Source organism: Lissotriton vulgaris, unplaced genomic scaffold (genome assembly GCF_964263255.1).
Source record: "Lissotriton vulgaris unplaced genomic scaffold, aLisVul1.2 SCAFFOLD_1175, whole genome shotgun sequence".
In the NCBI taxonomy this organism is placed as follows: domain Eukaryota; kingdom Metazoa; phylum Chordata; class Amphibia; order Caudata; family Salamandridae; genus Lissotriton; species Lissotriton vulgaris.
In genome coordinates, this window is record NW_028252647.1 from 677358 (window position 1) to 704091 (window position 26734).

At 49.5% G+C, this 26734-nt stretch overlaps 1 protein-coding gene across 1 annotated transcript in view; it reads left to right on the forward strand.

The window, feature by feature from the left end:
- MTDH (metadherin) overlaps positions 1-23673 on the forward strand; it is a 426299-nt gene extending 402626 nt beyond the window's left edge. Inside the window, exons 11-12 of the mRNA XM_086951123.1 lie at positions 21236-21395; positions 23489-23673. Of these exons, the coding sequence (XP_086807249.1) occupies positions 21236-21395; positions 23489-23673 (345 nt within the window). The remainder of the gene's footprint in view (positions 1-21235; positions 21396-23488) is intronic.
- Positions 23674-26734: the final 3061 nt, after the last annotated feature.

Here is a 26734-nt window from a genome sequence, read left to right on the forward strand (position 1 = left end):
GTGCGGAATTGGAGCCCCCTGTGCAGATGTTTCTCCTGAAAGTGACGCACCAGGGGGGTCCATCGCTAAAATAAAAAGCAACGGGGATAGGGGGCATCCTTGACGGGTACCTCTGGAAAGTGTGAACCTTTCAGTGATGGTGCCATTTAGGCGGATGCGGGCTGTGGGTGCTGTGTACAGTAACTCCACAGTCGTGACAAACATTGCGGGCATGCCCATCCTCCGCATCACTTCCAAAAAAAAAGGCCACTCCAGAGTATCAAAAACTTTTCCGGTGTCCAAAAAAACAGCGGCAGCCGGGGTGGAGGGATCTACTCTGTGGAGAACAGAAAAAAGAGTGCGAAGGTTCAAGGACGTGGACCTCTGAGGGACGAAGCCAGATTGTACCGGTGAAATAATGGTGTTAACTAGCAGCGCGAGCCGCATTGCCAGAACCTTGGCCAGAATCTTATAGTCCAGGTTCAAAAGTGACAGTGGGCGATAGGAGCTGCAGGCAGTGGGATCACATCCAGGTTTGGGTAGCAAAACTATGACCGCCTCGCGAAGCGTAGGTGGAAGAATACCAGTCTCCAGGGCCTCGGCGTATACCTCAACAAGTACAGGGACCAGCTCCTCTTTGTACTCCTGGTAAAAGTCGGCCGTAAAGCCATCCAGGCCGGACGCCGAAGACCCCCTCAGGGAGTCAATAGCCTCCGCAATCAAGTCCGGGGTGATGGGATGGGCCAGATAGTCCTGCATATATTTCTCCAAAAACACCATTGCTATTTCGCTGATGTATGGACCGGGATCCCGACACTCATCCGGAAGGGAAGACGAGTAGATATGTCGGTAGTAGGTCAAAAAAGTGCTTCAGATTTCAGGAGTGGAAAAGTGATGCGTTCCCTGCGAGTCCGCCAACTCCGTGACATATGCGGCCTGCCGAGGTGGATGCAACATCTGGGCCAGGAGCTTCCCGGGCCTGTCACCCTCCCCGTATTGTCGCGCCGTGTGGTACTTGCTTAGGAATTTCAATTCTTTGTCTGTTGCGTCCCTGAACTCAAGCAGAAGCTCAAGGAATCGGTGAAGGGTCAGTTGTGAGAACGGATTCGATAGCCGACAAGTCTGTTTCTAGGCGGGACAGGGTAGCACGGAAGTCGCGCAGCGCACCCACATGTTTGGTAATGCACACCCCCCTGATAGAGGCCTTGAACCCCTCCCACAAGGTGGCCCAGGGTGTCACAGAGCCAGTGTTTATTTCAAAATACTCCTCTATTGCCGACCGAATCTCTTCAGTGAAGACAGGGTCCGCTAGTGCCCTCCCAGGGAATCGCCACTGTCGTTCATAGCCGCCCAGCCTGGGAATCGCAAGCGCCAGGACCACCGGGGAATGATCAGAGAGGGTGCGGGGGAGAGTGCGATGATCAGTGACCCAACCCATCAAGCCCGAAGAAAGGAGCCAGTAGTCAATTCTGGTGCTCGTGTTGTAATAGCTGGAGTGATGAGTAAAGGCAGGAGCGCGAATTGGGAGCATATAGCCGCCACCGCCACGTGAACCAGCGGCTTACGGTCAGGGGAGGGGGATGTACTGTCTCTGTTGGGGTTCATTAGCAGGTTAAAATCGCCCCCTAGTGCCAACAGGTCTATGTCGGAGTGCAATAGCGTCAGGTATAAATCCTCAAAGCAGGCAGGAGAGTCGATGTTGGGACCGTAGACCCCCACAAATGCAACCTTATGACCAAACAGCAGACCATTGATTATAGCATATCTCCCCTCCCCATCGGTCTTACTGCTCTTCAAAACAAAAGGACTCAGTTTGTTTATCAGAATCGCCACCCCGCGTGAATATCTACTGTAACATGAAAACACTGTGTGCACCCCAGCCCCTTGCAAAGGAAGTTGTGTCCGATTGAACCATGTGAGTCTCCTGGAGGACCAGCACATCAACCTTGTGTCTCTCAGCATAATGCAGAACTTGTTTCCGCTTACGGGTGGTATTCAGTCCCCGGACATTCCACGTCATTAATGTTAGACCAGTCTGTAAACCTATCCGGGCCATATCGTCAATTCGCTAACTGTGAGCAAGAGGTGGTCGTACAACAAGCTGATAACATGAGTCTCGCAATCAAACCACACAAAAAAAAGGAAAAAGCCACAAAAAATACAAACATCATCACCCCCACCCACCACCCAGCCTCCCCGCACCTCCAGAGAGGCAGAACCCCACTAAGTCATGAGCATCAACGCAGATAGATAATAGCCAAGTATGCACAGTGTCAAAACATGTCTGCAGATGCACATGGAACAAAACCCAAAAAACAAAGCGAAACATGCAGGCCCACGCCATGGGGGGAGGCAACGCAAACCCCCGAGCGGGCAACCCAGTAGAGCGAAAAAAGCGAGGTCAGCAAGAAAGGAAAAAACCGGTCATGCCAGGTCTGCAATCTAGAATGATGAGCAACCAAGTTCAGAGAGGTGTGAATCCTCAGCCCTGGCCAGCGTCCACAAACAAGTCAGCGCTGGCTTGTGTGTCAGGCTGTTGCGGAGAGGAAGGTCTGGACCCAGAGGCCGAGCCCGGTCCCTTTTTGTAAGTATGGTAAAGTCTTGGGCCTCAGCCGGAGTGTCAAATATACGAAATCTGCCGTGAATGTCTACTTTCAGACGGGCAGGGTATAGCATGCTATATTTGAGGCCAAGATTGCGAAGGGCCGCCTTGACACTGGTGTATTTCCTCCGCGCTTCTTGCACCATCAAGGTGTAGTCCGGGAAAAAAGACAGCTTGTTCCCTTGCCACTGCACTTCTCCCATTTCTCGTGCAGCCCGTAGAGAGGCGTCACGGTCTCGAAAGTTCATGATTCTGGCAATGATGGGTCTGGGCAGTTGTCCGGTGCGCGGTTTGGGACCCAAGGATCGGTGCGCACGGTCCACCACGAAGCCAGCCGTAAAGTGTCCTTGCCGAACAGTTCAATTAGGAGCTTTTCCACGAAGGTGTCAAACCGGCCGGTGGCGGTAGTCTCCGCCACGCCAAGGATTCTGATGTTGTTCCGGCGGCTACGTGCTTCTAAATCCTCATTCTTGATGGCAACATCCTTGAGAATCTTTTCGACCCGTTCCAGCCGCTTCAAGGCCTTGGAGGATCCATCTTCCAAATCAGATATTCTCGACTTAGTTAAGTCGAGACGACGGTCGTGGGCTTGCACCGTGGAGCCTATGTCAGATAGTTTCTTCTCCAGACTATCGAAGCGAGTGTCAAGGGCCTTGAAGCCCGCACGCATCTCCCCCATCATGGCGGCCATCATGGCCGTAGCATCGCCAGTGTCCTGTAGGGGCTGGGCGCCCAAGGCCGCCCCCGGGGGGGGTCGGCAGCAGGGAGTGGTGGTTTGTCGAAGTTGAGTGTCCTCTGGGCTGGGTCCCTTTTCCCCATCGTGGAGGGCGTGCAGCGGGGTCGCAGCCGCAGCGACAATGGCGGAGAGCAGGGATCAATGGTAAGCAGCCACAAGAGCCAGTGCGTTGTGGAAGGAGCGGCAGGTAGGTGAGCGGGAGTCCGATCAAAGGAGCCAGATCAGGGATACGTTAGCCGGGCACTGTCAGCGCAATGGGGTGACGCCGAGGCCTCTCCAAGCGAAGGCCGTCGCCACCTCAATCGTGGCGTAGCATGGAGGGACCGCGTGGCAACTGTGTGGGGAAAGCGGAACACGGTCGCACGGCGGGGCCGCTGTGCTATACCGGAAAACGCTCTCAGGTCGCACAGCAGCCGCGCGTCCCGCCCTCTCCGCCCCCAGCCGGGTACTGCAGCCTCCTCCTCAGATCCGCACAGGCCCGAAATCCAGCCCCCGGCTCCCCACGTGCGACCGGGCCGCGGGCCTCAGCTGCCGTCAAGAACCGGGCAAACCGGAAAAAAACGGGAACCGCGCGGCAGTGGAGGCGAGCACACTTCGGCGGTGGGGAAAACGGAAGGGGACGGGGTCGCGGCCGCCAACGGCCGAGCAGCACTCACCCGGGGCTCTAGCGCAGAAGGAAGATGGCGTCGAGGTCCGGAGGCCTTAGATTCCCTCCGCCGTGTTCTCCGTATCCGACCGCCCCCACGGGTCGGAGATGCGTCTACGGCAGCCTGCGGTCATCAGGAGGCAGATCCCGGTGTGAGCAGGGATGGCGGATTACATCTCTTCTCGCCAAATTCGGGCGCCCGCTCGGAGGAGCTTTACAGCGGAGCGGCCATTACGCTCGCCGCCGTAGCCACGCCATGTGAGTGCCACTTTAATTGTATCTTAGATCCCGACAAAGACTGCTCCAAGAGCCCCCTAACAGTGTCCTTCAGCTGATCCTAACGCTATACTTGGCCTGATGGAAGAGTTAAACCTGCCTGGCGTTTGAACTAAGTGTTCACCTGTCTCCGGGGGATTCACTCACTACTCTGCTCCCCATGACACTCACACCCATATCGACTACTGGCTCATTGCTAGGAGTTTGTATTCGAATGTCACGGACTGTACCCCACTTGCATGCACGTATTCGAATCACTCTTCTGTACAATTAGATATTACGTTGCCCACCAGGCAGGCTGCGCCATTCCTCTGGAGATATCCCCTTTACTCACGGCTGGATCCCGTGTTCGCCGCTGAAATGGTGAAAGCAATAGATTTTTCTTTGCCCTATTACATACCAGGGGCTTAGGTGGTAGGTCATGCCAACTACTGGGGTACCCCACCAAACTATAGTGTACCCTAGTGTATGTTGGGTGTCTTAACTGTGTTATAATGTGTTCCTTTTAGCTTGGCCCTGGTTAAACAGAGCCCAGGGTCAGTCAGTCAGTTACCACCAGTTCCAGTCAGCAAAAAGTTGAGGGTGCCCAGGGCACAGGATGACTTTGCAACATACCGCCAGTAAGCTCTTCGGAGCCTCTGCTACAGTTCAATGAGGCCCTCACCGACGTTCTGATGGGCACTTGGTCCAGGCCCTCCACCGTGCCCCCTGTGGATCGGAACGTGGCCCGACGCTACCGCCCGGCTCCAGGCAACCCCTGCTTTGTGTCCACCCACCCCACCCCGAGAGTCTGGTTATCCAGGCCTCCATGTCCCAGATCGCATTCCCGATCGCTCCCCCGGATCGGGAATCCAAAAGGCTTTATCAGTTTGGGAAGAAACTGTTCTCCTCGGTCAGCTTAGGATTGCGGTCCAATAACACCGCATGCCTTTTGGGCCGTTAAACCCACTCTGTGGGATACAGTGGCGGACGTGCTGCTCCAGAGTCCGGAGGAGGCCCAGACACGGCTCGCCCAGGCTCTTGCTGAGGGGCGGGATTCAACACTGTATTCCATCTGATGTGGGCTTGATACCACGGACTCTTCAGGCAGAGTGATTTCCACGACTGGCGATCAGTCGCCACGCCTTGCTGAGGTCCGCCAATTTTTCGGGGGATGTTCAGAACACACTCGTGGACATGCCCTTTGATGGCCGTCGCCTGTTTGGCGACAAAGCAGATGCTGCGCTTGAGCGTTTCCAGGACTCCAGGGCTACGGCAAAGTTCTTGGGCCTGTCGGGCCAGTGCCAGCAAACTTATGCTTTTCGTCCCTTTCGTTGCCCAGGAAGGGGCGCCACCACACGTTCATCCAGCCACAGGCTGCAGAACCAACTTCAACGCGGTCGCGGATGTGGTGGCCGCTGTGGCGGTGCAGGGGGACAGAGGCCGGGCAGTCCACATCCGCTCCCGCAGCATCCGCCTCAAAGCCTTCCCAGTCCGACCTTGAAGGCCCATTCAACGTTGGTGTGAGGCAGGGTTCGTCATCATCTTCTCCACTGGCGTACCATCACTTCAGACAGGTGGGTGCTGCAAATCGTCCGAAGGGGCTACTCCCTCCCCTTCGAGGCGACCCATCCAGCCATGCCACTGCATGTCGGGGGATCACTTGTGACTTCTATGGAGAAAGTTACGGCCAAGGGGACCATCGAGCGTGTTCCTGGGCCAGAAGTAGGACGTGGCTGGTATTCCCACTACTTTCTGGTTCCCAAGAAAGGCAAAGGGGGCCTGCGCCCTATCTTGGACCTCAAGAGCGTCAACTGCTTCCTCTGGAAGGAGAAGTTCAAGATGCTGACTTTAGCTCAGGTCCTGGCTGCCCTAGACCCTGGAGACTGGATGGTAGCGTTGGACTTGCAGGACGCTTATTTCCATATCCCTGTCCTGCTGGCCCACCGGCGCTACCTGCGGTTCACGGTAGGCCACGAGCACTTTCAGTTTACCGTACTCCCCTTCGGCCTCACCAGTGCCCCTCGGGTGTTTACATAAGTGATTGTGGTGGTCGCAGCTCATCTGGGCAGATCAGGGGTTCCAGTCTTCCTCTATCTAGACGACAGGTTGTTGAAGGCTGGCTCGCCCCAGACAGTAGTCTCCCATCTCCCAACTATGGCCGATCTCTGACACTCGCTGGGGTTCTCCATCAACGTGCCAAAGTAACACCTGAGTCCCTCGCTGAAGCTCCTCTTCATTGGAGCGGTTCTGGACTCGGCGCAGTTTCGGGTTTATCCTCCCGAGCAGCAGGTTTGGGAGTTTCAGGCTCTGATTCTGATCTTTCAGCCTTTATCCCGAGTTTTGGTCAGGCTGACGCGACGGCTCCTAGGGCTGATGGCCTCCTGCATCCTGCTGGTACATCACACCAGGTGGCTGATGCGGGTTCTGCATTGGGACCTGAAGTTCCAGTGGGCACCGCATCAGGGCAACCTGTCCGACCACGTCCTGATCCCGGAGGGCACTGCGAGTCAGTTGAAGTGGTGGCTCATGGACCGCTATTGGGTCAGTGGCAGATCCCTCTCCTGGGATAGGGGGCCACATGGGAGAGGCGGAGATCAGAGGTCTCTGGTCTCCGGCGGAGTCCTGGCTCCATATCAACCTTCTGGAGCTTCGGGCGATCCGACTTTCCTTTTCCTTCCCTATGTCCGGGGAAGTGTAATGCAGGTGTTCACGGACAACACCACCGCCATGTGGTACTGCAACAAACAGGGCGGGTGGGGTCGTGGACCCTTTGTAAGGAGGCTCTGCGCCTCTGGACATGCCTGGAACACCAGGGCATCCCCTTGGTGGTTCAACACCTGGCAGGTTCCCTGAACACCAGGGCTGACTAACTCAGCCGCCGCTGCATGATGGATCACGAATGACGGCTGAACTCTGACGTGGCGCAAGGTCTCTTTCAGCAGTGGGGAGAGCCTTGGTTAGATCTATTCCCCTCCGAAGAGAACGCGCAATGTCATCTGTTCTGCGCGTTGGAATTTCCATGGCGGCTTTTGCTCGGAGACGCTTTTCGTCGTGAGTGGAGCTGCGGTCTGTTGTACACCTTTCCGCCTATACCACTTCTGCCCAGAGTGCTGAGCATCAGGTGCAATCGGGCCCAAGTCATCCTTGTGGCTCCAGATTGGGCACAAAGGTAGTGGTATCCCGAGCTACTCAGTACATCAATCCATCCCCTTGTTCGCCTGCCTATTCAGGAGGACCTTCTGTCGCAGCAGCAGGGGATGGTCCTCCACCCGAACCTGTCCAGTCTCCACCTACATGCGTGGAGATTGAGCGGTGACAGTTGAGGCCATTTAACTTGCCTCATGTGATGTGATTCTGGCAGCCAGGCATCCCTCCACAAAAATGGTATACGCCTGCAGGTGAAACAAATTTGTGGCATGGTGCACAGAAAAGGCTTTGGATCCACTCTCTGCCCCTCTTTCAGAGGTTCTTCTCTTGCTTCTTTCTCTTTCCCAGCAGGGCTCTGCTCTGGGCACTATCAAAGGCTATCTCGCAGCCATTTCAGCCTTCTTGAGGCTTCCTGATCAGCCTTCTCTTTTCAAGTCCCCTGTTGTGAATAGATTCTTAAAGGACATCACACACATGTTCCCTCCTGTTCCTTTTGTGATGCCTCAGTGGGACTTGAACATGGTTCTAACTTAACTGATGTGTGCTCCCTTTGAGCAACTTCATAATTGCCCTCCATCTTCTGACTTTCAAAACTGCTTTCCTGGTCGCCATCTCCTCTGCCAGAAGAGTGAGTGATCTCCAGGCACTTTCATCTAAGCCTCCTTTCCTCTCTGTCCATCCGGGCAAAGTTGTTATGAGGACTCGTCCTTCTTTCCTGCCCAAGGTGGTTACCGCCTTCCACATCGGGCAGTCCATCACCTTGCCCACCTTCTTTCCTCCTCCGCATCCCTCAAAAGAGTAAAAGAGGCTCCACTGCCTGGACCTAAAACGTGCGCTCTTTTTACCTAGACCACACACAACAGTTCAAAGTGGACGACCAACTCTTTGTTGGCTATGTCGGTGCTAAGAAGGGACAGGCGGTGCACAAGCGGACCATCTCTCGGTGGGTCATTTTGTGCATCAATGTTTGTTATTACTTGGTTAAGAAGGAGCCTCCTGTGGAGCAACCCGCCCATTCCACTCGGGCCACGGCTGATACTTCTGCCTTGGGTCAGGGAGTCCCCTTGCAGGACATCTGTCTGGCAGCTACGTGGGCCTCGCTGCACACATTTGCCAAGCACTACTACCTGGACAGCCAAGTCCGGAGAGATGGCTTTTTTGGCTGCTCCGTTCTTCAGGACTTCCTGGTGTGATCTTGGTTCGCAGACCCACCGCTGGGGTTGGTATTGCTGGGGTATCTACTCTAAGGTAAGGAATCTAACACTAACCTGTTTCTTTCAGATGCACAAGTTACTTACCTTCGGTAACGATATATCTGTAAGAAACATTAGTGTTAGATTCCTTACCGCCACACCCATCCTCCCCGTTCTGCAAACCGATATCTAGGGTTAAGGTATCTCCCTTTGAGGGCGCTAGTTTCTGGCACTAGTGTCTGTTTCTTGCATGGCTCGGAGTTCCTGGCGCGGAAAGCTATGTACAGAACTGACGTCCGCGAGCGAGGGCGGTGTCTAAGTACTCAGTCATCCCGGCGATCATGATGCAGACGACGGACGTGGAGCCGCAGACAACGCCTACCGACGTGCAGGAGTACTGCTGACTAAAACTTTCCGGATCCAGTTTGACGACTGGTGATATTCTAAGGTAAGGAATCTAACACTAACTAATGTTTCTTACAGATATATCGTTACCGAGGGTAAGTAACTTGTGCAACAAGGCCGTCCAGGACTGGACTTGGTCTTTGAAAGATAAGCGCTGGAGGATTCTGCTGCGAAGTCACAAAACCTATATCCTTAAACTCCAGACTTTGCTTACTACATTTTGAATACTTAAATAGAACCTATAAGACCCCCGCTAGGCTGTTTGGCTATGGGCTGTGTGATTCTGCATATTGCTATCGTTGCTCGGAGCAGGAAGCAGGGTTTTTTCACTTAGCCTGGTTGTGTCCTGATATCTCCAAATTCCGAAGGGAAGTCTTCAATGTTCTGAGCAAGGTCACGTCTTAGCACCTAATCCGCTGCTAGCCCTACTTGGGTATGATATGTAGATTGACAGTAGCTACAGGAAGCTGGTAGCTATGGGTATGCAACTGGCGAAGCGCAGGGTCGCCATGCGCTGGGCGAAGGGGCTGTTTCCATTGATACGGGAGTGGAGAGTAGAGATGCTATATTGCAATATGCAGTCCGACATATACAACAAGCTGCTGCCTCACCAGATTTGCCCCATGGGGACTGTACAAGAAATACTTAGCAGAAAAGGAGGCAGTGGAGCCGGCCAGTCACGACGGTACTATGGGTATATGAGCGGATAAGGTCATGTGCACTGGCTGCGTTACTCTGTGGGGGGGGTATCACTATCACACTGCAGATCCCTGGTTGGACTCCCCTTCTCTGTTGTGGAGTGTCCCCTCTGAGTCCTATCTGACATTGGTACTAAACCTCGATGTGTGAGATCTTGGGTCGTGTCATAATTTACTTACAAATGTATTGACTCCAGATATGTACTGTATTGGAATTGTAATGTATGTCCCGCCCAGGTTTTATTTTTGGGGATTTTCTTATTTCTTTTCCTTCTGTTAGAACGTTATGTACGATATGTAACTTTATTAATAAAATAATAAAACAAAAAGAAAGTGGATTATTTTTGGGCACACTATTTCCATAGCAGTTTCTATATGTGGCTGCTTGAGAGATACTGACGTCAGGGGAGGGCTTAAATGGACTCCGACGTCATATCCGGAGGAGACGACTTAGTTAGTCGCTCGTCTCTCTCTACTGATGCACAGAGGTACTGCTGTAGAACAATTTCTGGATCCAGTCGTGGGCCTGGGGGATAATTCAAAGGTAAGGAATCTGCTAGATCAAGTCTCTACTAGATAAGGCGTTACCAAATGTGTGTAACTTATTTGTTAACACAAGGTTTTGTTATCAAACACCATAGGTTTCAGTAAAGCCATCATGAGCTGCAGGCATTAACTTTAGAAGTACCATTCTTCCACCTAATTAAAGACTACGTGGTATAGACTCCTTGGAGAGGTGGTATCTCAGTTTCATCTAAATCAATCTATCGACTGACCAGTTTTTTTTTATCTGATAGAGAGTGTTAGTTGTAGATTCATTACCTTAGAATTTCCCCCAGACATCAGTCTGGATCCAGTGATTTTTCTTTAACAATACCCTTGTGCATCGGTAGGTGGCGTTGGTCGACTCCGCGTCCGGGGTCGTGGTCGCCGGGAGGAAGGCACAGTGCCTATTTGATGCCACCCTATGCGCTGACAAGGTTTTTTTTGTTTTTTTTCGAGCCAGCCTAGCACAGATCTAGAGAGAGCTACTTCCTTAGCCATTTTTTGCCAGCTTTTGTCGACATCCTTTTTGAGTCTTAGACTCCTGGTGAACAATGGTTGTCCAAACGTTAGACCGGCTTCAAGCCCCGTGGTTCCTGCGACAAGATGTCTGTGACGGATCCCACCTTGTGTGCTTATGGTGTGTGGAGCGTGACCACAACCCGAAGTTGTGCTCAGAGTGCCGGGCAATGCATCTAAAGACTTTGGAGGAGCGGTCCTAAAAGTTGTTGGAGGCCCGGCGGGTCGGGTCCGCGTCGTTCCCTGGTCTCGTTCAAGAGGAAGTTCACAAGACCATTAACAGAGCCCCCACTCCTTGTCATACTCCAAGTCGTCTAGGTCCTCGGGTAAGTCGAAGCACAAGAAGGCGCACAAGCGCTCTTCACCTTCTCCCCGTCAGTCGGCTGACGTAACACGGGACTCATAGTATTGTCGCTCGAAGTCTCCGTTGCCTGTTCCAGGGCCGAGTGCACGCTTCCAAACCCCCCCCCCCCCCCCCCCCTCTCTCCTTTCCAGAAGCCAGAGCGTTCCCCTGCCCAACTTCGACAATTTTACGAGGCCTTACACCTAGTCTTTGGGCATCCTGACTCCGCCTTCAGGCCCTGCGGTTCGCAGGTCCTGGGGCTTTCATTTCGGTGGGTCCCTGCAGATCCAGGCCTTGATCCGGATCAATGCTGGTCGATTTCACTCTACCTTCCCCGGTGCTGATCCTAATGATGACACCCCCGGTGTCGTCTGTGCCCTGGCCTATGCCGTCCTCATCCCAGAGTTGGGATCTGAGCCGAACCAGTGCCGGAAGGCACTTATGTTCCCCTGTTTATCCCTCGTGTTCCCTATCGAGCAAAGGGCGGTGATGAGGACTGGGAGGGGTCGCAGACCCTTTAAGTGACCACCTGGAAGAACCAGACTGGTGAGAGGATCTGGGGGATGCCAGTGGTCTGGACACCTCTCCAGACACTGGTTTGCTTTCTCCCTTTACGGTGGCTACGGAGGAGGGAGCGTCCTATGCTGTGGTGGTGAGAAGGGCGGCTGAGGTTCTTGGCCTTGAGCTCCCTTCACTGGCAGAGGTGCTTCAGCCTGCTGCTTCCTCCACTTAACCCCTAATGACATTCAATGAAGCCCTTAGTGATGTCCTCCTGGGCACTTGGTTCAAGCATAGCACAGAGGCTCCTGTGGAGAGTACAATTGCTCGCCGCCACCGCTCAGGCGACCCAGTGTTCTTGACCCAACACCCTTCCCCCTGAGAACTTGGTGATCAAATCCTCCTTCTCAGGGCGCATTCCCTTCTACTTCTCCAGATAGAGAATCCAAGTAGCTGAATCGTCTTGGAAAGCTAGTGTTCTCTTCCTCCAGCTTGTCACTGCGGTCGGTAAATACTGCATGCATCTTGGGTTGATACTCCCATACCATCTGCGGTATGGTCGCGCTGGTGCTGCCTCAGTGCCTGGAGGAGGCCCAGGCCATTCTCTCCCAGTCAGTTACAGATGGGAGAGACTTAGCCAAATTCGTCATTCGGTGTGGACTTGATACCACCCACTCACTGGGCAGAACGATTGCCATGTCGGTAGCCCTTAGATGTTGCACCTGGTCGAGGACATCTGGCTTTTCGTGGGATGTCCAGTCAACCTTGACAGACATGCCCCTTGATGGCCGTCGTCTTTTTGGCGACAAAGAAGACCCAGCGCTTTAAAGACTCTAGGGCTATGGCCAGATCTTTGGCCTCCCTGTACCTTCCCGTCCACTCCAGTCTGCTTTTTGTCCCTGTCGTGACTACGGCAGGGTCGCCTAACCGTGTCCAGTCTAGCCTCCGGTTCACGCAAGCTGCCCAACCTCGCCGTGTCTGTGGACGTGGGACCCAGCGTCCTTGCGGGTCTCGGAGCCAGCAGGTGGGTCAGTCCACCATTTTCCCACTGCCTCCAAACCCTTCTAGTCCGACATTCCAGGCCCATCGTCAGCCAGTTGGAGGCAGGATTTGCCATCACCTCCTCTGCTGGCAATCCATCACGTCGGACAGGTGGGTTCTGCAAATCGTCTAAAGGAGCTACTTCCTCCACTTCGAGACTATCCCCCCCCACCAAGGAGAACCTTGGTTAGATCTGTTCGCTACAGAAGAGAACGCACAATGTCAGCAGTATTGTGTGTTGGAGTTTCCAAGGCGGCACTTGCCTAGCGATGCTTTTTGTCACGAGTGGAACGGCGGCGTCCTGTATGCCTTTCCGCCTGTACCACTTCTGCCCTGAGTGCTCAAAAAGATCAAGCGCGACCGGGCCTAAGGTATCATTTTGGCTCCAAACTGGGCACAGAGTCTGGTACCCCGAGCTTATGAGCATGGACATCGATCCTCCAAGCAGACTGCCCCTTTGGGAGGATCTTCTTTCTCAGGGGACAGTTCTTCACCCAAACCTTTCCAGTCTCCACCTCCTTGAGTGGAGATTGAACGACAACAGTTGACAGCTTTCGACCTTCCGCCTGTAGTTTGTATTGTCATCTTGGCAGCCAGAATCCCTCCACTAAATCGGTATACACCTGTAGATGGAACACGTTTGTGGCATGGTGCACAGCATAGGCTGGGGATCCCCTTTCTGCCCCCTCTTTCAGAGGTCCTTTTGCATACACATTCTTTGACCCGGCAGGGCTCTGCTCTAGGCATTTTCTAAGAATATCTTGCCGCTATCTCTGCTCTTCTTCGGCTGCCAGATCAGCCATCCTTGTTCAAGTCCCCTATTGTTAACCGATTCTTTAAGGGCATTACTCATCTGTTTCCTCCATCTCCCATCATAATGCCCCAGTGGGACTTTAAATCTTGTCCTCACATTTCTTGTGTGCTCCCTTCGAGCCTCTTCAAAACTGTCCTCTCGGGCTCCTCACTCTCAAGACTGCCTTATTTGTTGCCATCACCTCGCAGGGTGAGTGGTCTTCAGGCTCTGACTTCCAAGCTCCCTTTCTTCTCTGTGCATCCCGATAAAGTGGTGCTTAGAGCGAGGCCTTTGTTCCTTCCTAAAGTGGTTACGCTATTTCATGTAGGACAATCTATCACCTTGCCCCACCTTTTTCCCACCTCTGCACCCATCCAAGGAGGAGGAGTGACTCCACCGTTTGGACCCTAAACATGCGTTGTCATTCTATCTTGACTGAACAAAAGACTTCCGGGTGGATGAACAACACTTTATTGGCTATGTGGGTGCCAAGAAAGGTCGGGCTGTTCAAAAATGTACCATCTCTCGATGGGTTGTCCTTTTTATTAAGATTTGCTATGCTTTAGCGAAGGATCCTCTAATGAGGTTGCATGCTCACTCCACTAGGGTTTTGGCAGCAACCACAGCATTGGAACGCGGAGTCCCACTCCTTTATCTACCAGCATCAATCTGGGCATCTCTGCACACATTTGCCAGACAATATTGCCGGGACATTCAAGTCTGGAGGGACAGCTATCATGCCTTTTTGGTCCTCCGGGATTTTTTTTTTATATATAGCGCAAACTTGGAAGATGGCTCTATAAGTACTATATTAAAGTGAGGTATAGTGTGCACAGAGTCCAGTGGAACCCCAGAGGTAGGCAAAGGTAAAGTTAGATATAACCTTACTCTCTCTACTTTTGGTAGTGTGGTCGAGCAGTAAGGCAGTATCAGAGGACATTGTTAAGCATTTGTTGAACACACTCAGTCAGCAAATGAATCCACACACTAAAAGACTGAACTCCAGACCAATTGTTTTTGTATAAAAATATTCCTTTAGTTATTTTATTTTCTAGAACCAAGCAAGCCTGGCACAGCTAAGTGATATTTAGTTTGAATTTGTAATAGAATATGCACTTTGTTTTGACTTACAGTATGGTTTCAGAGAAATGCAATACTTTGTAAATACAGTACATAGACTTGAATGGGCTTTTCAGTAAAATACTAGGTAAGTTCCTTTTTGGATTACTTTTCTTACTCTTACTAGTATACCTAGATACTACTCTAAGACATTTCCTGTAAACAGGTAAGTAAAATCGTTTTTGTTAAACAGTGTAATTTTAAAGAATTTCTTTAGGTTTTCAAACTCCACTCTTGGAAACTTTTCCAAGAAAAACTGTCACTGTTCACCTGATGTTCTGGGGGTAGACTCAGGGGTCCCCCAGGATCAGGGATGCACTCTTGTTACACCCTCAGTGGCACTATGGCGGCCGGGTGCAGAGTGCTGAGGCCCAATGTTATCCAATGGGGGAAGGGGCCACCGGTGGGTGGCTACTGACGAGCGTGCCACTTGGTTGTGGGAGCAAATCTCCTGGACTTTAGCTCCGGGCAAATGGGGGAACAAAGTAGCACCAAAGGTGCAACCTCACCAGCACTAGGACAGCCGGATGCAGGGTGCTGTTTTGACGTCTGGCGCCCTATTTGCAATGTGGAACCTCCGGTTTGCAAAGGCACTGCAGGCTTGGGGACGAAGGTCTTCTGGGTGCGACAACCACTTCCAGAGGTATGTTAGAGGTTGGTTAGGCACCATTGGTTTGGCCACTTAAGGCCATGGGGCGTCTGTTGCAGGGGTGCCTTTTAGGGTCGGATCTTCTTACCAACTCCTGGTCGGGGTTGGGGGGACCTTCCGGATTTAGGCTGCAGGTGGAGGCTTGAGGCAGGTCCGGTGTTGCCGGATCTCTGATTAGGATCGCCGGGGAGACCTCCTTGCGGTGTTTGCCCACTTGGGCTCGGGCTGTGGACGGCAGGTGCAGAGTGAAGCGGATTTGCAGTGTCTGGCCGGAGCCAGAGGTGGGAGACAGTCTTTGTGGTTGAAGGCAGGCAGGTCTTCGTTTTTTTTTTTAGGTTGCTGGCTGCAGGACACACCGGGATGTAGCAGGAGCAGGTCAAAGTGGAGACAGGCCGGTAGTCTGGAGCCAATTCAGTGGGCGTTTTCCTCTTGTGAGCTTCTGCACGGCTGTTCGGTCATTCTTCTTGTAGTTTCTTCTTGCCTGAGGAAGCAAGGCTCAGAGGTGCCCCTAAATATCAGATTTAGGGGTGTTACAGGTAGGTAAAAGGGACCAATGGGTCCCTTCTCTTGAGTGAGGACACCCCCTATTATGTCACCCTCCAGTGCCACCCTCCAATGAGTTGTGATTCACCTTGCCTCCCCCACCTGAGGGGTGGAGTTAGCAGAGGTGGGCACACCTCTCTTCCGCACTTGTTTTTCACGCTGGTTCTCCCACCCAAAGTGGGGGTCAGAACAGTGGGGACCAGTTGCTGAAGGCAGCAAGTGGCCTGGGGAAGCTCATAAAGGCAGCAAGCCTTTGAAGCTTCCTCTTCGTGGACCCTGCCCATCCTGGGGGAGGAGGCATGGCGCCTCGTCCTAGGATGTACATTGTTTCAGGCCCCGAAGAGCAGAAGGCTCTCGACCCAGGGGTCCAGAAACATGTCTGGTGATGACAACTGAAAGCAGCCACTCAGCATGGACACTAGTGGTAGGTTCATTTTCAGGGGGCATCTCTGAGATGCCCTCTGTGGTGCATTTATTTTATTAAATCCCACACTGGCATCAGTGTGGATTTAATGTGCTGAGAAGTTTGATACCAAATAGTGTAGCCATTATGGTGTTGTGGAGTTCGTAATGTCGACCTCCCAGCACCATATACTCTTAATGGCATCACTGCACTCACAGTGCCCAGGAATGGCCCTGGGTACTATTGGGGCACAGAGCTCATGCATCTGTGCCCACACCACAGGCATAGGGCACCCAGCTAGAGGGGTGACTCATGTATGCTAGGGCAATGGGTTTGTGGGCATGGCACACAGGGATGTGTGCCATGTCGACTCTTTTAGTTCTATAATTAGGCACTCAACCTGCAAAGGCAGTGTGTGGGTGCCCGGGTACAGGGCCCCTAAGGGTGGCCCAATAAGTCCTGCAGCCCTTAGGGGTCTTCTCTGGTCACCATGCCCTGGGAACCTAGGGTACCATTTACTAGGGGCTGACAGGGGGCCAGAGATGCCAATTGGGTTTTAGTTTCAACACAGTTTTAGGGAAGGAACACAGGCCCTGGGTACCTGGTTGGCAGGACCCCAGGGCACACTCAGTCAAAGCACATCAGCAGTCAGACAAAAGTAGGGGCATACCAATGCAAGAAAGATGGCACTTTCTCACACTCTCTACACCGAGGATGTGGGGGCCAGGGAGGCAACATGAGGATAAATCAGTATCTAGACACATTTATGACTGAGGTCTTGACATAGGAAGAAAGGGAGACTCTAGACTGCCAAATTTCTTGGGATGAAATTGCAGAGGCAATGGCAAATCTCCTCAGAGGGAAAGTGGCAGGGCCAGACCTAATTCCCACCGAATTCTACAAGACCTAAACATTATGATATCTCTGTTTTCAGACGTCGGAAGGGGTGGCACCACCAAAAACTTAGGCTCTGGCAAAGATCTTAGTCTTTCCAAAGAAAGATAAACCGGTCTGTGAATTGGGCTCCTATCGCCCTATAATCTTAATGGAGATGTCAACCTATACTCCAAGGTTCTAGCCACACGCCTGTCGCAAATTATTCACAGGGTAGTATTTACTCTGTTTGATGTTAAACAAGTCTCAGGAGACCCTATGGAGGCAATCTTTCTAGACACCGAAAAAGCTTTCGATAGGGTCTCCTGGCAATTCCTCTGGGTAACGATGAAAAGGAAAGAGATGGGGACAAGATTTATTGAAGCAGTAAGAGCCTTATATAAAGACCCCAAAGCAAAAGTTATTATAAATGGGGAAATTACGTAGCCCTTTAAAATTATGAGGGACACAGACTGGGTGTCCCTGCTCACCACTTCTCTTCGCGCTCTACATAGATCCCTTTTTTAAACAGTTCGAATTGGCCCACAATATTCCCCCGGCACGTTATGGGTATGATAGTAAAATCTTGGCTTATGCCGACGACATAGCCTTAGTGACTCCTCATCCAGAACAGGCTATTGGGGTGATAGAAGAGGAAGCACAAAAATACAGTGTGCTCTCAGGATATGCCCTGAATTAAGAAAAGACCCAGATAGTTATAATGAATTAATTTCCTTTGATGATAACCAGGTTGTTAAGCAGGCAACCTACCTAGGGGTTAAGATTAGTGCTGATCTAGATAAGGTAGTAAAGGAAAACCTGGGGCCTTGTGCGGAGGAGATTAGAAAAGCGCTAAAAAAAGATGGACCACCTACATTTAACACTTATTGGTAGAAGAAAAATAAGTAAACTGGTATTTTTCTTCAAATTGTTACATTTCTTTACAGCAATACCCCTTGCCATTTCAAAGTTTGGGTTTAAAAAATTTGAGAACATTTTTGCACAATTTATTTGGACATATTGGAGGGCAAGAAGATCATTTAAATTTTTATCATTGCCCAGAGAGCGAGGTGGTTTGGCTCTCCCCAACCTTAAGCTATATTGGTGGGCGACCTCACTAATACAATATACAGCGCTCTTGAGAATTGATGCCAGCAGGACACGAACAGTGTCCCCTACCCCATGGGAATTGCTGATTGGTCCTGATGCCTGGGGTGCCTATGGCACCAGCTAAATTACAAATACTATAAAAGGGTCCTTTTAAGACATTACTTGCAGCTTTTTGAATATGGACATCTATACAGCGTCTAAGTGGCCTGGGGAGGCTGAACAATTATACTCCACTATGGAGGAATGGAAACTTGCCAATTATTTTTAACGATCTGCACTTGGACAGAAGCTGGAATTAAGCAACCAGGTTGTTTTTATTTCCATAGTGGTATAAAAGCATATGAGGAACTAATGTCAAAATGTGGTCTCACCCATAGGGAATTTTTTTAAATACCTGCAAATCAGAGATTATTTACAGTAAAAGAAGGGTGGGGATGAGAACTTTGGAAAGAATGAACTTGTGGATAAATTAATATTGCCCACTCCCTCAAAGATTGGAAGTATGTATAAAAAACTGTTGAATGAGTATACAAAAGATGATATGGAAAGATGTACCATTAAGTGGCAGGAGAAGTTGGATATTACGGGCCACCTTTCAACAGATCTTTTTAAACACCCAGACAATTTAATACCTGCTAAGCTTCAGGCACAGTATTATAAGACTAGTTTTGAACTCTAATATACACCGAATCGGATAGCTAAATGGAGCAAGGGGAAAGGAGTACACTGCCCACGATGTGCAATATATGAGGCAAACCTAGTTCACATGTTCGGTACATGTATAGAGCTTGGGCCCCTAATCAGAGAGCTCAACGAATTTGTTTGATAAATTACAACTTCAGGTTGAGGTTGACCCTCCACTAATACTATTGGGTATATCTAGGTTGAATGAAGAGGCTCACCTAAAGGAATGCCAATGCAGCTGACCTTCAGAGTAAATATAAGAGATTTGGGAAGGCATGAAATCTTTTATATCTGATCTTCCAAAAAAATCTTGCTGTCTGAGTTGGAAGTGATTAAGGAGGGCTCACTAATTTCTAATCAATTAATTAGTGTAGTATTTGATTCAGTTGTTTTGCAACCGCTTTCTCTCATGGCATTTCACTAAAAATCGTTTTGGTTACCTTTATTCTCCTTAAACCTGATGCCAGCTTAAAAAAAGCAAACTTACCCTTTTCAGGTACTTCACTATTGGGGCAACATACAATGGAGGAAATGCTCAAGATGAAGAACAAGGCTGAAACCCTTAAAGCTGTGGGTCTTGAACAGAATCTTTTTTTTTTTTTTTTTTTTACAAACAGTTCAAACCCAGAGAAGGGTGATACTTTTATCGTAGGGTTTAACCCCTTGTGTGCTTCGAACGGCCAGGGGCTATACGACGTCAAGGTGAGCGTGTGCGGAAGACGGCGGGGGGCCGTCCGAACCGCGCCCACTTATTAAAACGCTTGCACATTGCAAAAATTCGCGGAACGGGTTAAAAACACCTAAATGGCATAAACGATGTCCACAACAACAAAGGCAATCACAAAGACCATACCAGAGGAGATTTCAGAAAAGATCCTCTCTAAAAAAATCTTCTCAGCCCAAAATAAGTCTTACACCACCTTCAGTTTCCCACTTTTGGTGGGGGGAGCGGTGACCTTTGTCCTGGAAGAATCATAACATTGGACAGAAGGGTGTTACACAGTATACAAAATGGATATTCAACCCGCTTCCTTGAATAAAAAAATAATTGGGAGTGAGAAAGAAAACCACTTTTCTGCCCTCACCTCCCCGCAACCCTCCCTCCCCCGCCCTCACCAAAACCAAGCCACACTTAAATCAACACAGATTTTTGTCCAAAAGTTAAGTTAAAGAAGGTATTCTGGGGTCCGTGCAGGCACTGTAATTCATGTGCGATGGTGGTTGTATTAACGTACTTTGGGTATATATTCCTTTGTTAAGATAACCATAGAAATTCACTGAAAAAACACAAAGGTTACAGGGACATTATAGTTAGTTTCATGATTCATCCACACAAAATCATAGACAATTGTTAGTTATACTTATCTGAAGAAACTAGAACTCGTTCTGCTAAGTAACTTTAGGCCACAAGTTTTAGCTTTTTAACATAAGTATAACAGCCAAATGTTTACAGTTTAGTGTGGGTAAAACGTGAACCTGACTACAACGTCCCTGTAATCTTTGTTTTTTTCCAGTGTCTGTTTATATATAGAGATATAGAAATATTTTCTCAAACCTCCACAAAGGAATGCCATGCACTCATGGGGCTTTCAATATTTCTTTAATCACCAGTTCGCCAACAGACAAAATACTAACATACGCGTTTCGCCTTCTTCTGCTTTGTCAATGTCAGTTTGTCATAGGTTCAGATTAATATATATACATGTGAACAAGGCAGGTGTGCCGAAACAAGTCGTGCTGTTTTAACAATAAACCCTGTACTGGATGGCTAATTCTGCCACACATATACATACATACATACACACACCACGCATTTCTGTATGGCCATGGCCATTCAGGCTTGACAAGAAGTACATGTTGGCCAAAATGTACTAAAACAAAATACTGTTCCGCATGTCTCTTGCTTTTTCTCCCACGGCATCACTTGAAGGAAGTAGGGGCTACTTTTCAGTCTGTTCATTTTAATTAACATTTACATGTAACAATTGGTTTGAATTTTGTAGTACTGTAGATTCACATGCACTTAACATACCTCTCCTGATGCAGGCTCTCTAACACTAGTCCTAACATCACTAACACATTTGCTACCTAATATGTATTCAGACTGGAGTTCAGAGCACTTGTAATGTTTCACATCTTCACATATACACCTACCCATGGTGGAGGGGGGAATACAATCTGAGGTGGTGTGTGTTACTTGGTGCATTGTGGCTTTCATGGGTGGTATCACGGGTCACATCAAGACTGAAGCCTCTTTTTCTAGGAATGAAAACTTCTATTGTTCTCAGCTCAATACTAATGACAGGAGTTTGCACAGTATGTGAATGTACAGCACTCAAGCTGTAAACTGATTGTTACAGGTAAGTAACATTTTCCTGAATATATTGAGTAATTTAACTTGACACAGAGCTGTTGTATCTGAAAGCTAAATTTTGATCCAATATTGTTAACAGCACGAGGAAGAATTTTGTCCGCTAGATGTTTTTACTGAGCCATCTGTAACTGTGTCACCGAATAATTCTGAAAAGGTATCCGTCCAAGTGCCACAGCCACTACAAGAGGCAGATGTTTCCAGTTTGCATAAGCAAAATAGTGTGCCTCCACCTTTGCAGAGTAAGTTCTTTATACTGATTATGTTGAATTGGGAATTGATTATCGTTTTAAAGCTCCTTCCTTAGTCATTCAGGTTCAGCATTGCCTTTCCCATTAATGGAACAGTACGAGCTAAATTAACATTGGGACTGGCTAATAGACCAACCAATTGCTAGTTAATAATGCATAGGTTGCAGTTCCCATGCCCTACAAACAGTCATTTGTAGGTGCACTTTGCCCTGAAGCATACTTCTGACATGACAAGCTGAGGGATTATTTTAAGTGAAAGCTAGAGTTCTTTCCTGATTACAGTATTGGCTAGGTATTACATTCTTGAGTTTGGGAACCTGTAATATTAACTTGCCGTCTCCATTGCTTATTTGTGGTTTTAGAGATCCTTTTGCCTAGTAACAATTGCTTCTTATGACAGTGTTCTGCTAGGTATGTGAAATTATATTTTGCTCCTTTAGGTACTAAAGATCGGATGCTGAAATGTGTTGGCATGTATTGAATTAGACATTTATGGGAACCACAATGTCTAGTTACAGGCAAATAAAATCTGTCTTCATAACCCAGGCACTTGTAACTCAACTTTTGAGCCTTTTGAAACTGCATGTTTCGTTTCTGAATGAAGTGAAGCTTAAATGTCTAGATAAGCATAATGTGCATGGAGAAATAATTCAGTAAAATATTGTTATTTCAATGCACATTCTGGCATAGATTATACATCAGTGTTGGTTTCAGAGTCTCTGATACTTATGCTGCAAAATGGTATCATTTGTTTAAACAATAGGCTCCCTGAGACCACAAAACATGGTTCTCACCAGTACAGAGCCTCCTATTGTAGTGTTTCTCTCATGAACATTGTATTGTTTCATTTGTATGCACACAACGCCTGTTAACTTCTTTACTGCACTTCCAAGTGAGACATGTAGATGGTGTTTTGGAATGTTGTAGCGCTTCCACCTGAACATGATGGGTTGAATTCATATTTCCAAATGCATTCTGCCGGTGGGTCTGCAAGTCTGAGAAGGGAATGAGTGATTGGTTTGTTCCGTTTTGTAGCTTGAAATCTCTTCTAGATTCACATTTCTGATAGACACATCTGCCTATGGATTCCTCACCTTTTGAATTACCCCCATGCGCAACATTCCACAGAAAAGTTTCTCCTAAGCTCTCCCACGTCGACGAGGACGTCACAATAGAACGGCTCCACACGCAGCTTCACATGATGTAATTGGAGCCATAAGAAGACCTCATCGGCGTGCTGATGTCCGTTCCCTTTTTTGACGTGTAACAGTTTTTTTCCGGGGCACTACATTACTGGGAGTTTTTGTTGCGAGTCGTAGTGTCTTTGTAGTATAGACTATGGCTACTCAGAGAAAATTTGGTTTAAAGCCGTGCAGGGAATGTGGGGGCCAGATGTCTATCACTGTCCCCCATGAAGACTGTTTGTGGTGTGTCTCGTCGGACCACGACGTCAGGGAGTGTTCATCATGCAGGCACATGAATCCCAAAAAGCTGAAGCAGAGGGAGGCCAAAATATTCATGGGCAAGAAGCAAAAAGGGGTCGAAGAATGTCGAGGTCCCATTCTAAGTCGCCGACTCCTCATACATGTAGGTCGTCAAAAAAGCACAAGAAAAAGCACTGCATGGGTCTCTGCATAGTTTGTCGAAGGATGTGATGCTAAAGCCTATAAAGCCTATGTCCCTAGTTCCAGGTGTCATTGGAAAGAAGAAACCTCTCCATCTCCTGAGGTGACTCCGGCCAAGTCTCCAGCACCAAGAGCGGTGACTCCGGCTCCAAGAGCAGTGACTCCACCGCTTCAAGAGAAGCAATGCCTCCACAGTTGTCGAAGCCCACCAGTGTTCTGGCTCTAGGATCTCCTGCACCGCAGCCGGAATAGAATGTTCTGCTTCCTTGAGCGGCTTCAGAGCCTACAGTGCCAGGTCTGGTGTATCCTGCCTTCCCAACTCCGGGTACAGATCCGTCACATTTTTTTAATGCAGTGTACGGCTAGCTCACCAGAGCGGCAAACCCTACTGGTGTGCCTCTTGACCCCATGGATCCGCTGGCATTTTCTCTGGGAGGTTTGCCATCTCATTTCTCTTAGGCACCTTTTATGCCGGTGGCTCCAGGGAGTTGGCTTCATTCTGGTCCAAGAAAACCACCAGGGACCGCCGACCTCTAAGGGCTATGGAGCAGTCGTCGTCGTCGACACCCGACCTCATCATCGATGAGGCGCTGATCGAGGTAGACTCCGAAGAACAGCAAGTAGACGTAGCTGGCGTGTTCTGACACCGAGATTTTCGACACCGGTACAATCTCTGGAGGGGCGAGTGCCACTGGATGGATCTTCCCCCCCAGCCCTCTGGTTCTGAACCGGCACTGACTCACCCTCAACCGGCATCAACTACTTTTTCAGTATACCTTCCTTCGCTGGCGCTGCGTCTGGTGAGAAAAGGAAGAATGCCAGGAAAGGCATGAAGAGGCTGAGGAAGGGGAGATTGTGGATCCTGATCAGGATTTTTAAGGTTTTCAGGAGGCCAGTGGCCTGGATACCGCTCCTGAATGGGAGCTCTCATCTCCAAAGGGTCTCCCAACGTTGGAGGTGACCTCTTATCATGCTGTGAAGGCAGCAAATCTGCTAGAATTGCCATTCCCACAGCAGAATTCAAATCTAACATCTTGACGGAGGTGCTTCATTCTCCTTCCTCTATCTTGGAGCTGTTAGTCCCTGTTAACAAGGCTTTAACTGGGCCCATTTTTGATGTCTGGCAGAAACCGATGTCTGCTCTAGTGGTGTCCAGGTCTGTGGCAAAGAGGTACAAGGTGACTCGGGGAGATCCTGCTTTCCTGTCCACTCATCCTTCACCAGTAAGTTGGTCGTCCAGGCCTTGTGCTCCTCGAAGCAGTCTGCTGGTTCCTTCTCATCTACATCTGGAGATAGGGAGTCGAAACGCATGGAGCAATATACAAAAAAGGTATTCTCGCAGGAAGTACGGCCCTCAAGTCAAGAAATGCCACATGCCTTTTAGGTCGCCACATCCACTCCCTGATAGACTCTGTCAGGGAGGTGCTCCCAAAACTGCCTGAGGAAGCTCAAGGGCATTTTTTGGAGGTACTAACAGGTGCCCAAACTCCGGCCTGCTAGGTCATACAGTCTGATCTGCACACTGCCGATTTGGTTGCCAGGACGGTGGGGTCGTCTGTGGCTACCAGGAGGCACGCTTGGTTACGGGATTCAGGGTTCTCTCCTTATGTCAAAGTCACCTTATTAGATCTGCCATTCGATGGATCTCACCTGTTTGGGGCTGAAACAGACAATGCACTGTAGCACTTTAAAGACAGTAGAACCATGGCAAGTTCTTTAGGACTTCAATCTCAGCCAAGGGGCTTTAGACAATATAACAAGTTATGTGGTTTTGGGAGGAGCTTGTCCTTTTATGCCAAGCAGCAGCAGCCGGCAAATCCATTGTACACATCTTACAAGGGAAAGGGAAGAGGTAGTCTGCGGGGTGTAGCACAACATCTAGTCTCCTCCTCCTCTGTGCCTCCTACTGGTGCGGCAGGGAAGCAGCTCTAGCTCCCCCATCCTAGAGCATGCTTGTCCCGTGGGAGGACGGGTGTTCCACTTTCTAGAACATTGGAATTCTGTCACTACAGATCTCTGGGTGTGAACACCTTAGAGAACTGGTATGCCCTGCCATTCTGTGAGTTCCCCCTCCTTCTCCCCCCATGGGTTCATGCTCTGAAGAACACCTTCTGCTTCTCCAGTTGGAGGTTCTGTCCGGAGTAGGAAAGGGGTCAAGGATATGTTACTCCCGGTACTTCTTGATTACAAAAAAGGACGGTCTCTTAAGGCCGATCCTAGACTTCAGGGTTTTGAATTTTTACCTCAAGCAGAAGAAATTGAAGATGTTGACCCTGATGCCGGTTCTTCTTGCGCTGTAGAAGAAAGACTGGATAGTGTTTATCAATTTACAGGATGCGTATTTTCATATTCCTATCCTGAAGTCGCATCAGAATTATCTTCGTTTTACAATGGGGTCTCAACACTACCAGTTTGCGGTCCTTCGGTACAGCCTTACTTCCACACCTAGAGTCTAAACAAAGGTGATTGCAATGTTGGCGGCACATCGCAGAAGGTCAGGAGTTCCTGTTTTCCCCCATCTGGACGAATGGCTGCTCAAAGCGAAGTCACCAGAGATGGTGTTGCATCATTTGCAGTACCAACACAACTGTTGTTCAACTTAGGATTTTCGATAAATGTACCTAAATCTCACCTGGTGCTCTCTCAGTGCGACCTATTCATAGGGGCATTACAGGACACTACTGTGAGTCGTGTCTTCCCGCCTCTACAGAGTATGTAAGGCATCCAGGCTATGCTTCCACTTTTTCAGAATGGAGTTGCTGTTCCAGTCCTGCAGGTCTTGCTCATGCTTGGTCTGTTCTCTTCCTGTATACTGTTGGTCAACCATGTACACTGGCATATGAGGGCCCTCCAGTGGTGCCTCCGAAGGCAGTGGTTTCAACAACTGAGATCTCAGAGGTGTTTAGGATCTCCAGAGAGAATGCACCGGAGCTGTGATTGTGGAGTGTTCAGGGCAACATGTCTCAAGAGAAGCAGTTTCAACCTCCTTCTCCGGTGGCCACAGTGATAATGGATGCCTCCACTCTAGGGTGGGGAGCTCATCTGGAGGTCAAAGGCCTTGGGTCTCCAGAGGAAAGATTATTTCAAATCAATCTTTTGGAGTTGCGGATGATACGTTTGGCTCTAAAGGCCTTTCTTCCCTCCCTTTGTGGTCAGTCAATTCAGGTCCTGACAGACTACACTACCCCAATGTGGTACATCAACAAACGGAGAGCAGTAGGGTTGTATCTTCTTTGCAGAGAGGCTCAGGACCATCAGATTTGTGTGATCGGTAATCATCTGGCTGGAGAACTGAATGTGCGTGTGGACAGTCTGCTGTATTCAGCCGATCACGAGTGGTTCTTCACATTTTCAGAATGTGGGGGTTTCCTCAGTTGGACTGTTTGCCACTCATGGGCATGTACAAATTCACTCCATCACAAACCTGTGTCTAACCAGAGCCTACTGTGTATCATGCTCTCTTACGAGATTGAATTTTGATGAAATTATATATATATATAATTCTTTTCTCATGTTTTTCTCTTTCTCCCCTCTACTTCCTTGTACTCCTCTACTTTCTGATGTTCTGATCTTTCTTTCTTCTTGTATATATTATGATGTATAGTAGGCTCTGGTTAGACACAGGTTTGTGATGGAGTGAATTTGTACATGCCCATACAGGGCAGGATTGTGTACTACAGATTGTATATATTGTATATATGACAA